Source organism: Crocodylus siamensis, chromosome 6 (genome assembly GCF_052110815.1).
Source record: "Crocodylus siamensis isolate JL-2025a chromosome 6, ASM5211081v1, whole genome shotgun sequence".
In the NCBI taxonomy this organism is placed as follows: domain Eukaryota; kingdom Metazoa; phylum Chordata; order Crocodylia; family Crocodylidae; genus Crocodylus; species Crocodylus siamensis.
The window spans coordinates 31,785,925-31,801,830 of NC_143400.1; the positions used below are offsets into that span (position 1 = coordinate 31,785,925).

At 51.8% G+C, this 15,906-nt stretch overlaps 1 protein-coding gene across 10 annotated transcripts in view; it reads right to left on the reverse strand.

The window, feature by feature from the left end:
• Nucleotides 1-936: 936 nt before the first annotated feature.
• RIPK3 (receptor interacting serine/threonine kinase 3) overlaps nucleotides 937-15,906 on the reverse strand; it is a 31,628-nt gene continuing 16,658 nt past the window's right edge. For 2 of the 10 annotated variants that reach the window (XM_090052689.1, XM_090052686.1), the window contains 12 exons: nucleotides 15,429-15,519; nucleotides 14,921-15,136; nucleotides 14,276-14,432; nucleotides 13,781-14,117; nucleotides 13,468-13,628; nucleotides 13,203-13,252; nucleotides 9,849-10,019; nucleotides 9,217-9,507; nucleotides 8,535-8,608; nucleotides 7,423-7,486; nucleotides 5,729-5,744; nucleotides 4,415-4,836 (listed from right to left, as the gene is read on the reverse strand). In XM_090052689.1, coding sequence (XP_089908815.1) covers nucleotides 4,503-4,836; nucleotides 5,729-5,744; nucleotides 7,423-7,486; nucleotides 8,535-8,608; nucleotides 9,217-9,507; nucleotides 9,849-10,019; nucleotides 13,203-13,252; nucleotides 13,468-13,628; nucleotides 13,781-14,117; nucleotides 14,276-14,424 — 1,647 coding nt within the window. In that variant the 5' untranslated portion in view covers nucleotides 14,425-14,432; nucleotides 14,921-15,136; nucleotides 15,429-15,519 and the 3' untranslated portion in view covers nucleotides 4,415-4,502. Of the gene's footprint in view, nucleotides 1,058-1,702; nucleotides 1,904-1,953; nucleotides 3,141-4,414; nucleotides 4,837-5,728; nucleotides 5,745-6,034; nucleotides 6,139-7,422; nucleotides 7,487-8,534; nucleotides 8,609-9,216; nucleotides 9,508-9,848; nucleotides 10,020-13,202; nucleotides 13,253-13,467; nucleotides 13,629-13,780; nucleotides 14,118-14,275; nucleotides 14,433-14,920; nucleotides 15,137-15,428; nucleotides 15,624-15,906 lie in introns of those variants that run through there. The other 8 variants (XM_090052690.1, XM_090052688.1, XR_016443058.1 and 5 more) reach the window with 7 other exon arrangements.

Genomic DNA, 15,906 nt, shown 5'->3' on the forward strand with positions numbered 1-15,906 from the left:
AACACTTTCACAGCCAGGCAGGAGAGAATGAGGCTGGGAAAGAGACCCAGGAGTCTGTGAGGGGCCCCCATTCCCTGGTGGGGGAGAACAAGAGAAGACATGCAACCCAAGAGTCCTTGTTCTTAATGGGAAGAGACTTTGTAGGGGAATGGGACCCAGGCCTCCAGGAGTCAACTCAGGCCACTATGAGTACAGGTCCCTAACTGGTGGCAACACTGCAGATAACAACCTTTGTTTTGGAGCTTGCCATCACCCAGACTTCACAGGGTTAACTAGAGGGAGGGGAAGTCACACCTGTCCCATGCACCCCACCCAGAATGGGCCAGTCTCTGAAGTCCTCTCCTTTCTGTGTCCCCACAAGTCAGGGGAAGTAACCCAGGGGGCTGCTTTCCTGGCCTCCACCCTAGCTATGCCCTCCATCCTGACTCTGAGGCCCCTGTGGATATTGGGGGCTGAGGGTCAGGAGTGAGGGGGGCCAGCAGGGCTTGGTGTGGAGGGAGGGGCTGGTCTCAGTCCTCTCAGATAAAGGGATTTAGTGTTGAAGTGAGATGGGACACCCTCCACGCCCCTTCCCACAGGAGGCCTCATATCCTTTGACTACTCCCCCAGGCACCCCACTGTGAAAGACTGATGGCTGTCTGCCAGGATTCACTGCTGCAGAGGAAGCTCACAGGATGGGGTCCAGCTCAGCTCCAAAATGGGGGGACATGGAATATGCGCCAGCACAGAAAGGACAACAACTACAGATGTACAACACAACACAACACACAATACCAGCCAGAGAGAAACAAGAAACATGCAATCACAGGTGAAGAGATGCAATGCCTCCCCGCCCCCACACACTATGTATGACACTTAAACAGGGAGTCCAGACTCCTGAGTCCTACCCCTAGCTCTGCACCAGCCCCCTGCCCCTTTGTGACTCAGTTTCCTTACATGGGACAAGATGAGCTCCAAAGCAGTCCTAAGGGATTGAGAACCCCAAATCCTGTTCTCATATGTGATGAGGATGTGCCCAAATTCCTTAAGCAGCTTGGCTAGTTCCTGCTGCCAATGCCTGGAAGAGACAGGAGCTGTCAGTGGGAGAAAGCAAGTTGGAAAGTGCTGGGACTGAGGTCAGGGGCTGACCCACCAACCAAGTCACTGAGGGGCCTGGAAGACAAGTGGGAGCCATCAGCCATCAGACAGAGTTGGTGGTTTGGAGAGCTGGGCACCCTGCCATGACCACTTCCCTCGGAGGAAGACCTCCCCCTGCCCTGCTGGTGCCCGTCTCCTGACTCATGCCCTCCGGCCTCCTCAGCCCTGCCTGTGACCCCCTCTCCTGACCCGCAGCCCCTCCCAACTGGAATTCCTCATCCTCCAGTCACTTGGCAGAGACCCAGCCAACTCATTTCACTGTTGGCTGCCTCCTGTGACTGGGGAGGAGATGAGCTCACTTGATGCAATTCTGTCTGTACTATTCAGAGCCGAATGGGGAGGGACAGAGCAGAGAGGGAATTACTGGGCCATAATGGTTTACTGGAAATGCACCCATCTCTCCTGGGGCTGCTCTAATGGAGTCCACTGAATGACTCAGATGGAGCAACATGTGGCCTGTCCCTCTTCACCAGCACTGTCTCCCCCAACCCCACCTGGGGGGAGACTAGTGCATTCCCACCTCACCCTAAGCCACTGCCCCCCCTCAAGGAATAATGTCACCGACCTGGGACCACTCCTGGCTTGGCTGGATCCTGGGGACAGCAGCAAAAAGGCTCTGCAGGATGCTTTGGTTTGTGTCCTAGCCCTGCAGTGGGGGCTGGGCTGGGAGGCAGGACTCCTGGTTTCCATCCCCCAGCTCTGGGTGAGAGCGGGGCCTGGCAGGGTGGGAGTCAGGTCACCTGGATTTCACCCCTGGCTGCAGATACTAATAGGTAAGAAAAAAGTTGGGAGGTGGGGAGCTAAGACTTGTTCTACTCCCTGGATCAGCAAGTCTCCTTCCTGGTCTAGCCCTCCCTCATGAATGTGGCATGTGATGAGAGGGAGAGGGGCAGAGGAGACCACAGGGCCAGACCTGTGGGACTGGTTGGTCCAGTTCTCCCTGCCTGGGACCCTGGGGAAATCTCTCTCTACACTACAGCCTCTCCACCAGTCCTGCCCCATTTCCTCCCTCAGCAACCCCTCATGCACACACAACTTCAGTTAAGAATAAGGACTCATCAGGGCACTCATATTACATGGGTGGCTGGGAGCCAGGACGCCTGGGTTTTCTCCCAATTCTGGTAGGAGAGCGTGATCTTGGGGGTACTGCAGGTGTATGAGCCAGGATGCGTGGGTAATATTCCTGGCTCTGAGAGGCTAGGAGGTAAACGGGGAGGGGGGAGGGGGTTAGGATGTCTTAATTTTTATCCCAGGTCTGGGAGAAGAGTGGAGTCTGGTCAGAAGTGGGCAGGGCTGGAAGGCTGCCACCACCGCTCTTCTCTTGGTGCCATCCTCTAATTACTGCTTTCCTTGTCTACTGGGAATCCTGAGCAATTATTTCCCAGCTACTAACGCACTGCCAGCTCAGGCTGGCAGCTTGTAAAAAGGCGAGTGAGGAGCATGGTTGAGGAGAGCCTAAGGCTGGGGGCTAAGGGATGAGGAGCACCAGCAGGGCTGGGGGGTAGGGGACTGTGGGTCAGGAGTGAAAGGCACTGGCAGGGCTGGGGGGAGCCCAGTGCGGAGTGGGCTTTGGGTGAGGATTGAGGGGCATGGGCTGGCTGTGTGTCCCAGTGCCAGCTTCCCACACGTCACAGGAAGGGCTTGCCTGGCAGATAAGCCCCAGCAACCTGCAGGGAGGATGGTGGAGGCTGGGGCTGGCGCGAAGCAGTGGCTCCATGGTTCCTTCCTTCCTCTTGACCTGCTCCGGCTGCTCCCTGACCCGGGGCCCAGCCAAGGCATGAAGACCACACGTGCCTTCCTGTCTGGGGCGTGTGCCAAGGAGCAGCCCAACACTCTCCACACACTCCACTCCTGGGGTCTAGCCAGAGACCCCAGCACCAGACATAGAGCCATTTTCTGCCAGCTGGGACAAGCAGATACTTGCTCTGCACACTCAGTCTGTCCCTTCTTGATGTCTTTCCTTCCCATCTAAAACTCCCTTATCTCTCTAGCTTTCTTTTCCTCTAGAGTTGTGGGAATTATAGCAGGGGGAGCGATAAAAATAAAAGAAAGAATGCAACAGAGGAAGGATGGAGAGAGAAAGGATATCTTTGGTTTGAATTGTGTAACCCATGGTTTTGTAAAAAGCAATGTTTTTTGTCTGTTTATCTACCTACCTACTTTCTACCTACTACATGTCCACCTATCTCTTTCCCCCATCAACTATCTCCCTCTTTTCATCCCTTCACACTTTCTCCCATTCTGCTTTCATGTTTTATCTCTGTATTGATCCACATTTTTATTTCATTCTGTATCTGGCTGCCTGGTTTTCTCCTTCATGTTTGATTTCTTTCCTCCTATCCTGTGCTGTCTTTTTTGGCTTTGGATCCATCCAATCCTCCACCTTCATACACCATCCTCATACACATCCTCTCTCTCTCTGCCTGCCTGCCCCTTGTGTTTTCCTGCTCCTCTCCTCTCCCCAGCCTGAAGACAAACAAGGTACTGACCTTGTCTGTCCCCTGGGGACTGACCCCTTTTCTGGGCTCCCACTAATCCAGTTCAGCCCAAGCCCTCCCTGCCCCCCCGCCCCCGCCCTTCCCCTGGCTCTGAGCAGGGAGGTGGCACCCAGTGGTGGAATCTCGCTGGAGCGGATGTGCCAGGGGCTCCACCCAGCCAGGGCAACACCGCCCTCTTGAAACGAAGCCAGGCAAAGGCAGATGCCTCCAGCACAGCCTTCCCCTCTACACAGACATCCCCATGCTTAGTCAGCCAGCCATTCAGGCACCCCAATTATGCAGACTGCTACGGTTCCTCCCATCTGGCAGGACACTTCCCTCCCTAGCCAGGGAGACTGAGGGTTAGACATGCTGTGGGTGCCACACTGTCCACTGCCCCATGTAGGAGGCATTTTGTGAGGGTTGGCATGTGTGCGTGCTCTGTGTCTTCTCCTTTGCACTTCCCCAGAGAATTGTAGCCCCCAGAGTGTCCAGTGGCTGGTCATCTCATTGCCTTTCTTTTTCTTTTTTTGTTCACCTTTCCATCCATCCAACTCTACCTGTTCATTCATTTCTTCATCTGGCCATCCTTCCATCCATCCATCTTTATCTGTTAATTCATTCATCTATCCATCCTTCCCATTTCCCATCTTTCCATTTTTATCTCTTCATTCTTTCTTTCATCCATCCATCCATCCATCCATCCATTCATCCTTCTCTATGCCATTAATCCAACTTCCTTCCTTCCTTCCTCACCCATTATGAAAGTTGTGTATTCTCCTTATGAAATACCAGATCTCTCATTACAAAGCTTGTCTCATGTATTCACATCACTAATTCCATGTTGGTATTACAAAACCACTCCACTTTGCACAAAAGCACCATCCCTCAATGCTGTTGTTTTTTACCCCTTGAAGCAGTAGAGGGGCAGGTTGGGGGGCTAGCTGGGAGTAGAGTACTTTCCCAAGGGACAGCTCTTTGTACCAAAAATAGGGTCTTTGAGGGTTCAAGGGGGCTGGCTGTTAGGTACTCCAAGAGAAGAAATATGCAAACTAGCGAAGCGGGCTTTGGGAGATCAACAGGCTGACCCACCCACGGGAAGACTGCTGTAGCCTCCATCACTTCTTCTTGGAATTCTTCTTTGGCTTTTTTATCACTTTCATGACATTGTTTTTTCCAATTTGGATGCCGGTGTTGTTGCCAGTCAAGATAATGGGATTTCCTGTAAGAGAGATGGAAACAAGGAAGTGAAGAGAGACCGAGGCAGAGACCAGGGGAAAGACAGAAGAAAGGGGTCTATGGAAAGAGAAGCATATGGGCAGGATATAGGGTGGATGCAAGTGTGGATGTCTTTCCCCATTGGGAAAGATGAGTCCTGATGGGTAAGGACAGACAGGCAATGACTATGGCAGTGGTTCTCAACATTTTTAGACTCAAGGTACCCCTCAGAAAATGCCAACTCTTATTTTTCACTCATTTCTTGATTACAGAAAAATAATAGAGCTATTCTTTTGTTTGAAAGAGCTCAGAAAGACCACTGTAGGTAAGAAGATTTTGTTACACTAAGGATTCCTATTTTAAAATTTCAGGGTTCATCTTGTTAACCATATGTAGGTATTTGCACATCTAACGGTACTAATAATCTGTGATACCATTGAAAGGATCTCTCACCACCCTGGTTTAGAAACACTGGTCTATGGAGATGGATGGATGGATGGTTGGATGGATGGATGGAGAGGTGGGGACGCTGACTCAGCCTGCAACACCCCATCAAAACTCCCTATGGGGCCCATGGGCCCAATAATTGCCCACTCCTGGAATAAACAGACAGGCTGTGTGTACAGGGGTGGATGGATGCATGAAGGGGTTTACATGGGCTCTGTAGGTAGGAAATAAGTGGGGTGCATGGGGATGGGAAGAAGAATGGAAAGAAGGAAATGCTGCCTCTGGGCCTATCTTTCTTGGGGGAAACAGAACCTTTCTTGGGAGTGACATGCTGGATCCTTAAATCCCTCCACCCCTCACAAGGAGCCCCTTCCCCCACCTTGCCAGCTGTTTCTGAGTGTCCTCAAGTCCCCAGGTGAATGGGGCAGTGATGCCCACCGCTTGCTTACCTGCATAAACTGGCAGCTGCAACAGACCAGAGTGGCAGGAATGGGAGAAAGGAAGAGAGAACATGGCACAATCAGCTTGGAGGGAAGCCCCTCTCCATATCTCTACGTCCATCCCCCAAGCCCTAGACCAGCCCCCCGCCCCTTTCCATCAGCCCTCTTCCACCTCACCTACAGACCCAACCCATAGGCATCTGTTTCCCCCGGACTCCAACTCCACCAGCCCTATAGCTGCCCCCTACATTGCCTCCTTTTCCCCTTCCTTTCTTATGTACTCCACCCTCCTCCTGGCCCAGAGTACACACATACTGGGTAACTGTTAGAGTTCATAGCCCCTGGGTGGTAACATGACCCCTGGATGGGGAGTTGCATTTGTGGGAGGTTGGGGTTGGAGAGAAGCCTTTCTGGATAATCTGGGGAGGAAGAACATTTTGAGTTAAACTTTCCAGAGCACTTTCTCTTTAAGGCTGGAATTTTTCACTGCCAGACTCTGTCCCTCAGGGACATCTCCCCTTTGGGAAGACTTTCTCACTACCCGACTCTGTCTCTTATAGGCATTTTCCTTTTAAGAGTGGTTTATCATTGCCAAGTTCTGTCCTCACTTCCTCCCTTACCACCCTCCCACCTCCCCAGGTGATTACCTTTTAAAAGTAAAGTTCCTCACTGCCAACCTCTAGTCTTCATGTAGATTTCCCCTTTAACAGGAGAGTTTCTCACACCCAAACTCTGGCCTTCATTTATTCTTCAAGGGGAATTTACTTTTAAAGGGGAATTTCTCACTGCCAAACAGCAGACTCCATCCCTCATGGACACATCACCTTTAAGGGGGCAGCAAAGTTTCTCTGCCAACCTCTGATCTTCATGAATGTCTTCCCTTTATAAGGATACAGGTTGTAGCAGTATTGGTCTACAGGCACAAGGAATCAGAACTCTGCGTAGAGGTGGTATCTTTTATTAGACCAATTAGATATTTGGAAAAAAAATGTTTGCTTTTGGGCACACTCACTTCCGTCAGGCATAGGACAACGCAAATATTGTAAAATTTCTCCTAGATGGAAATGAAAATTCAATTGAAATTCATTTTCATTTCCACCTAGGATAAATTTTACAATCTTTGCATTCTCCTCTGGGCTCAGGCTGAATATAAGGAAAAACTTCATGGTTTGTGTGACCAGGCTCTGGAATAGACTCCCAGTGGGGGTGGTGCAGGCACCTACCCTGGGGATCTTCAAAAGGAGACTGGGCACACACCTTGCTAGGGTTTTTTGACTCCATCTATTTTCCTGCCCAGAGCAGCGGGGGCTACACCCAATGATCTCATGAGGTCCATTCCAGACCTAAACTTCTGTGAATTGGTGAATCCTATGCCTGAAGAAGGGTGAGTGTCCTAAAAGCTTGCAAATAAAGATTTTTTTTTGCAAATATCTAGTTGGTCTAATAAAAGATATCACTTCTACCCAGAGTTCTGATTCCTTTGTCTTGTATAAAGTTTTTTTGCAGCCAGATTGCAAATGTCACGGATTTCTCCCGGTTAATGGGCTCTTAAAAGGGAGACTCTTTCTGCTGGGCTCTGATTTGCCATCTGTACTACTGGCAAGTGACCTGCTGCCCCCTTGTGATCAAAGGTGAGTACTGCAAAAGTGGTATATCCTCCTGACTCAATCTTTGGGCCCAGGCAGGGTTTGGAAAGACAGTACCTGGAGGCCGAGTGTAAGTTTTCTCCTGGGTGCCCAAGCCTCCATTATTTAGTCCTTCAGTTCCCTTGAAAGAGAAAAATAAAAAATAAAGCCTCATAGGATATAATTGTAGGGACTTGTCTCCTGCTGCAGGTATTTTTGGGGTGGGGAGTGTCAGGGCTGTTTATATAGGGTTCCACTATCCAGTGCTATAATGCAGCCACCTGTGGAGTCGGCTGTACTGGGGGGCTCGTTGCCCAGTACTGAAATACAGACTGGTCTGGGGTGAGGCACACTGGAGCATGTTGACACAGCAGCCCCTGGGCTGGGGCATAGCCCCAGAAACAACATAGGGATGGCTTTCCCGGTTCTGACTGGGAGGGCACAGTGACTCCTAGTGAATCACAAACACTCCTCTGTACTGGACATCCTTCCTTTACAACCCATGAGAGTACAGGCAAACCCCACTTAATGCTGTTTTGCTTAGTGCTAGTTCGCTATAACACTCATTTTACATTCATACTTGATTCCACTTAACACTCAGCGAGTTTCATTAAAACGTTCATAGGCATTGAGCAGGGATCGTACCCGACACCACAGCGCACCGATGGTGTGCAGCCTTATTGTGCAATTTAGCCTGCCAGCACCTGGAGCGACCGTGACTGTGGCTGTGCCCGGCATGGAGGGCACCAACAACACCGCCTCCATGGCCCGGGCCCAGGAGGGCAGCAACGGCGTGGTGCTAGCTGAGCTGGCCCTGCTTTATCAGGTGCTCACGTTGCTGCTGCTGGGTGCCCTGGTAATGAATTATATTTATTTACATTAATTCCTATGGGAAAATGGGGTTTGTTTAACACTGTTCTGCTTAACATTTGGTTTTTTGGGAACCAATTAAGAGCACTAAGCAAGGGTTGCCTGTACAGGGATCAGCACCACCAGTGGAGGGATATCATCCACTTTCAGCTCCCCTGCCTTGCCCACTGCACCCTCTAATGTCTCTCGGGGCCATATGGGTCAGCACCATCTCTGCTCTCCTCCCAAAAGGTCTCCTGACCCATCTAGGCCCTGACCCACACCAACCCTGCTTAGCATAATAATCTGTATCCTACCCAAAGAAGAAGGCTGCTATTTACCTGTGATAGGGTAACACACCCACTCTCTCCTTTCTTTAGGATTCTTTCTTCCTCAAAGCCTGGTGGCATTGCCTCTGTAGGGACACAGAGTCCCCCATCCCCTGTGAGTCACTCCCAACATATTGGGGATGCCCTGGCCTCCCCCACACATTCCCCCAAAACCATCACTAAAGGCTTTGTAGCCCCACAGGCTGGTAATTTAACCCCAACATCCAGCTGAAGAAGTCCCATCTCTCTAACAGTGTGGCTACAGGAAAGGTAGGACTTCCTCTCTTGCCACCTACTTTGGGTGGGACTTACTATGCCAGCCCTCCAGAGGTGGGACTTCCTGTGTTGGTACATGGTCAGGCAGGTCATTTCCTCCACTGCCATGCCTTGTCTGGTCACTTGGAGGCAGGCGTCCTTTCCTGCCACTCAGGAGTCATCACTTCCCATAATGCCACTACAATATGTGGCCTTCTACCCTGGCCACAGCAGAGAGGGCACTTCCTGTCCAGCCATGCTGGAGCTGGGAATTCCCCCTGCACCACTTTTGATGCAGGACTTCCCGTACCACCCACCTCCAAGGTGGGGCACTCTCTGCACTCATGTCAGACATGGGACTCCTTTGGCAGACATGGTGGAGGTGGGGTTTGCAGTTTTCATGGCCAAGGTGGGGTAGGGGCTGAAGGGAAATACTCACCATTTTTTCTGGATGGTGTTTCCTCCAAGTGAAGGCTCTGGAATTTCTTTGAGATCCCAAGGGAGGCTGTAGGCAGCAGAGAGTCGTGGAGGCCTGGGTTTTCAGGAACAGAAGCAGCACGGACACCTTCAGAAGTTTGGTGATCCTTCCCAGAATAGCTGGCAACCGGGGCAGGACATCCAGGGATCAGGGTGGGAGACGGCTTTTTCAGCATGTCCTGGACCATGCGGACAGCTTGTGTGATGTGGGCATTGTAGTAGGAGAAGATTTTCATTGTTTTGTCACTGCAGTCTGGATGAGAAAGAGAGGTCAGGTGCCTTTAGTGCCATGCCGGTGCAAATGAACTCCCACAGCCCCACCAAGGAAGAGTACCCATATGGAGCCCCTATCCTGGCCCCTGCAGCTCTCGGTGGATGCCATAGGCACTGACTGCAGGAGCAAGGCCACCCTACTGAGGCTCCATCCTGCTCCACATAGCATAGTGCCCCATAAATCCCCCAGTATGGCAGCATAGCTCCTTTAGTATGGCTTCCCCCAGCAAGCATCCCCTTCTGGTTCCTAATCCCTGCAGCACAGCACCCACTAGTACTTTCTTAGAGTATCGGGGCCACCCCATCTGCTAGGAGGCTAACCTTGGAAGGTGGGTCTCTGAGAGCTTTCCTGGTGCCAGCATGACTTCATTAACTGCTTCATTTCCTTCAGTCCTGGCACGCCAGTGATGATGTCCAGCTTGGTCATGTCAGGCCTTTCTCCTGCAGGAATGTGTAGCCCTAAAAGGAAGCTCTTCCACTTAGGATGGACATCTGGGGACAGGGGAAGAAAACAGCTGTGTATTGGGAATATCCCCACACGGTGGGTAAGTGACATTGCAACCATGCTCTGATGCTTCCCTCCAGTTAAAGACTTTACTGCAGTGAAGACAACTGTCCCCCAGTGGTGACAGGTGACCTGTGTAATGCCTGAAATCTGTGAACTGTTCTGATGGCATAGTTAGGGAAGTTTTAGAGGTGGCACAAGTGGAGGCTCCATATCATTTCAGACCTACACGCCTGTGAGTTGCCGTGACAGAGTCTGAGGAGCGGAGGCGTGGAGACAGTAGTCAGGCGATAGGATGGGAGGGAGGCTTATAGCTCTGAAGCAGCTTCCCCAGGCTTTCTGGGCCGCCTGAAACGGACACTGGAAGGGACCTTGTGAGGTGATCAGGTCCAGCCCCCCTGCTCTGATACAGAGGCTCCTTGTTGATAGTTGGGCCACTGGGGCTTAAGCCTTGGTGGCCCCACTCTCAGTGTGGAGTTGCCATGGCTTGTGCAGACCACAGAGACCTGGCAAAGCTGTTTTTTCCCCAGATTCTGGTGTCTGGCTGAAGATGATTTGGTCGTGACCTCACTCTTAGTGCAGACCTACAGCTTGGCTTGACCAGTGAGCAGGGCTGTATTAGCCCTTTAGTAGGCCCTAGGCAAATGAACTCATGGGCCCTGGGCTGTTCGAGACCCCCGCAACCCCTCCCCACCCTGGCACTGCTGCCGTGGAGAGTGGGGCTCTGAGGCATGGCAGCGGTGAGGCCAGCGGAGGGGAGAGGAAGGGAAGGGAAGGGAAGGGAAGGGAAGGGAAGTGAGAGAGATCGGTCCCTTTGCACCACTACCGCCGAGGGGAGGACCAGGGACCTCTTGCAGCTCAGGGTCCTAGGCATGTTCCTAGTTTGCCTACGCATTAATCTGCCCTGCCAGAGAGCCCCAGGGAAGCATGTTTCCCACTGGCTTCCAGGTCTCATTGAAACTCAGCCTCCTGGTAGTGAGGCCATGTGGCCAAAGGAAGGAAGCCTCCCCAGCTCCATGGTCTCTCCACAATTAAGCTTCTCAGAGCAGTTGCTCTCAGAGGGAAGTGGGGGCGGGGAAGACTACTAGAGTTTTGGAGGGTGGGAACTGGGAAAGCAACTGAGAACTGTGCATCCTGGGGTGCTGAACAAGTGAAAGTAAAACATTTTACCACCCTTGACTATTCAAATACCCTGGAACATTATGGCTAAAACATTTCCAAGATCAACCCCCCTTTCAGTGACTTATCTTGAGAACATTGAGAGCGTACTTCTCATGGTTTAACATCCTTCAACAGGTGAATGTTTTCATTTTAATTGGCTGCATGCAGTCTTAAGGTAACCTGTGACAGAGCCAGGATTATTTATATAGGGACCCCCCTCCCCTCTTGGGACCCAGTTTGAATACTGCTGGCTAAAGCCCTAAAACACCTAGTTCTTCCAGACCTCCTTGCAATACTAGCCATGTTCCTAAGAGGGTTTCCCCACAGATGTGCAGGGGGTGCCATATTGGAACCAAAAACATTGGATCCCCCCATCCCCACACACCCACCCTCATGGAAGGATGAGAGAATCAAATGGGGCTCAGTGGCCTCATGCCTACTTCAGATGTGACAGGAAACATGCTGCTTCACTGCCAGTAAAACCAAGGCATGGAGTAGCGATGTGACTTTCTACCTTTTGCATCAAGGATCTGAAGCAGAGCTGTCTGTTTATTTCTTTACCCAGGTGTCCAACTCCCAGCTTTCCTGCTGTGACCCATTAGAGCTCATTCCCTTTCCTGGATCCAGACTAGAACCCAGGTGTCCTGATCCTCAGCCTCCCTCTGCTCCACCCTGCACTGGATCCTGCGTGCCTTCCAGAGCTGGGCATAGTACCCAGAAAAGGAGGCCTGGCTCCAAGGAAGAGTGACCCCTAGAAAAAAACTGTCTGGCTCCCCCACGCACAGTACCCCTGAGTGCTACAGTGGGTTATCTGGGTCAGCACCTCCTACTGAGCCCTCAGTCAAGTGTCTCTATGCATCTTCCATCTAGCAGAGCTAGATGATCCACTGTAAGACGTATTTATCAGAAGATACCCATAAACACACATACACATACACACACACACACACACACACACATTTGCTCCAACCAAAATAGTCTAGAATGGGGATGAAATACATTAGATTCCATTTAATCAAATCTGAGACATTTTCAAAAAAACAGATTAAATGACCACATCCTCTTTAAGATTTTTAGGTGGAAACCACTTGCCCACTGTCCAGCTTTTTATCTATCTTCAATCAACCATCCGTCTCTCTCTCCTTCTGTCCCTTTCTATCCATTTCCAAGTTTTCTACTTTGTCCCCTATCTATACTTCTCTAAAGTTTTTTTCCAATTTTCCACTATCTTTTTGCCTATTCATCCACTCATTTCTCCATCCACATTTTTCCACCAAACAATCCTCTTTCAACCCACATCCAGCAATGCATCCATCTGCCCATCCACCATCTCTCTGCATGTATCCACTTTTCCATCAAGCTAATCCTTCTCTCTCTCTCTCCATCTCTTTCCATAATCATCCATCTCCAATAACTAATTTCTCTGTTGGCCTATAGCATCATGTCTCCCCTCTTCCCCTCTTCTTGTGTCCTGCTCTGTTGTTTAGCCCAGACCCCAGGTTGCCACTAATTACTGTGCGCCAGCACGAACCTCTTTGCCTTAAATCAGGGGTGTCAAACATAGGACCCACAGGTCTGTTCTGGCCTGCAGAAATGGGTTATCTGGCCCATGAGGCTTCTCTCTTGGTAGCTGACCCACTTCTGGATTTGGCTTGCTGGGCTTCTTGCTATGGCTTCTAGAATTTCTGTGTTAGCAGAATACTTAGAGATTGAATGCTACCTCTGTTCTTATCCATCACCAAATTTCTAGTTTCTGACTGTTATCTGGCATGCAAAAGGGTGGGGAGAGAGGCAGGCCTGCAGCAGCATTAACCCCTATGTGCTGCCTCAACACTGAGTCTCCAGCAGCCAGGGCAAGAAACCCTGCAGTCAGAATCTGGCCCCTGCACTCATTTCAGTTGGACATCCCTGGCCTAGATGCATGAGCTTGCTGCCATCTGCTGGACTGACTAAGACCTGCCCGTCTCCGGACAAGGCTGATTGAAAGGAAGGGGTAAATAATGTCCCACCTGGGTATGGTTCTTCTCCAGTTAAAACAGACCAGGTGAGGATGGCATAACTGCAAAGAGCAAAAAGCATATGAGTCAGGATGGTGCCCCTTGCCAGTGTCCCCAGCTCAGCTGCCCGCAGCAAAACACCCCCTGTAAACCCCTCCCCTGAGACCCAAACCCACTCCCTGCAGCCCAGCACCCCATAGCACAACCCTGGGCCATCCCCGCATCAGCATGGTCCATCCAGCTCAGTGACAGGCAGAGGAGCTGGGCCTCCATTCACCTGTACATATCCGTAGCTTGGGTTGGCTTGTAATTAATATCATCCAGAGCTTCGGGCGGCATGTACTCCAGGGTCCCTCCAAGAACACTTCCTTCCTCCGACCTTGCTGCCTCCAATTTGGTAGTCCCTTGCTTGAACTTGGACAAGCCAAAATCTGCCAGCTGCAAGGGAAGAGCAGAAGAGAGGGAAGATCAAGGGGAAGGCAATGGGGTAGGGGGACTTTTCCCTCCAAGGGGTGCTGGCTTCAGGCTGAGGGCACTGGCTGACTGAGACAAGTGGGAAGCAGGGTGGGGGATGGATAGGCCATCCTTACCCGGACACTGAGGCTTTCATCAAGGAGGACATTGCTGGGCTTGAGGTCCAGGTGGAGCAGGGGTGGTTTGAGGCCATGCAGGTAGTTCATGCCCAGTGCTACCTGGTGGAGGAATTGGAAGCGCAGGGCCCAGGGCACATGCTGGATCTTCTCCTGCAGCTTGGCCAGGCTGCCATTCTCCATGTACTCCATGACAATCCCGAACTGTGGATTGGGGTCCCAGCTGGCCTGCCTTTTCAGCTCACAGAGACCAAAGAGGCGGAGGACATACAGGAAACGAGCTCTGTCCATGGCCCGGGCTTCAGCCAGGAGCTCTTTATGGCTGTAGGGGGAATCCCTGCCAGGGGAAGGAGGAGAATACAGGGCTATAGGGAGATGGAGAAGAGGAGCTGGGGGGTGTGACAGGACAGGAGGTTCCCAGTGGGAGAGAGGAGGAGGGGGAAGAAGGAGCAGGTGGTTGTGGAGAGAATAGAGATGGGGAACCCCCACTCTTACTGCCTCATCTCCTTGATGGCGACGTGGATGTGCCACCGCTTGTGATTGGCCAAGTAGACAGTGCCGAAGCCACCATGGCCGATCAACTTCATATCCTCCTCCAAGTCCTCATAAGGGATCCTCTCCTGGAATTCATTGCCATTAGCCATGGCAGCACCTGGAGGAGCAGATAGGGTGGGCCCCTCAGTCCTGACCCCCAGCCCTGGGGTCTCCCTTCACCCAGCCCTGCCAGTGCCCCTCACTCCCAACCTCCAGCCCCTGGGCCCCCTGGGCTCTGGGGTTCCCAAAGCCCTGCCAGTGCTTCTCACTGCTGACCCACATTCCCCATCCCCAGCTCTGAGCTTCTACTAATGCCCCTCACTCGCACTGGCCTCCCACCCCTTATCCTGGTGGTGCCCAGGTGGTACCCTGCAGCGCCTTGCCCCTGCCTCTGCCAATCCCCCTCACTCCCAGTGTGCAGCCCCTGCCCTTTGAGACGTCTCACTGCCCCCTGCTCCCAACCCACAGCCCCCACCCTGCCTTGCAAATGCCCCTCACTCCTGCCTCAAAGTATCTTGCACAGCAGCCTTGCTAGTGGCCCTTACTCCTGACCCACAACCCCGTCCTTTCTGCCCTGAGTTCCCAAAGCACGGTACCATCCATTACCTTTTCTGCCCTATTCTTGGAGCAGAGCTTATGTGTTTCACCTCAGACTTGCAGGTCCATTCCTCTCTCCCTGTTTCATTCCCTTCTGCCCCAAGTAATGTTTTTTTAGGTCAGTGCTGTGCCGGGTGCTGGAGGGCTGACTTCCTGGTGCCTAAACCCAACATCTTGGCTGACGTAACTGTGACACTGGAGGCGGAGACTAAAACTGAAAGGGAGCTGGGCAGGGGGAAGTAGAAAGAGAATAAGGGAGAGAGAAAGGAATTGGTAAAGAGAGAAAGAGGTTTATGGGGTGGGTGGGTAGGTAAATAAGGAGAGAAAGAGAGAGAGGCAGACAGCCAGACAGACTTTTTCAGTCTGTATTGTAAAAATGTTAACAACAAGCGGTGTAAATGCAAGAGTACAGAGCTCCCCAAAGAGCTGGGTATAACAAACTCATCCCTCACACACCCATGACTGCCAAGGCTTGAAACTCCCTTCTGCCTCCCAAACACCCGTCATGGGGTTATACCTTTAGAAATATCTGGCCCTCTTCCACCATGCATGGTGCCTCATTGATGTGCCTCTTCAATGTGCCTCAGTCACAGCATGAAATGCCCAAACTGAAAGGAGATACCCAGACTGGGAACCACAGAAGGGACAGGTCGCCAGCGATAGCGGCCAGAGCTCCATGCAGCAGCTGCCACTGGAAGTCACCAGTTTTCTGGGAGCTTGTACTGGGTGCTCCATAGTATGTGGGCTCGTTCTGGTGTTGCTGCTGGTAGATGCCACCTCCAGGTCATGTCAAGGCAGACACCAAGGACAGTGGTGTGACCCACCCTGCCTGTCCATTTGCACAGTGCCTTCCCAGACAGGAGCTCAAAACAGAGTCCACTGTCTTTCTTATCGGATAGGGGGAGGGACAGCAGGATATCAGGCCTGCTCCACTCATTGCTGTCCTTGGCTGGGGAGGTAGACAGCAATGGGGGATGGAGATGGCATGTCCAATG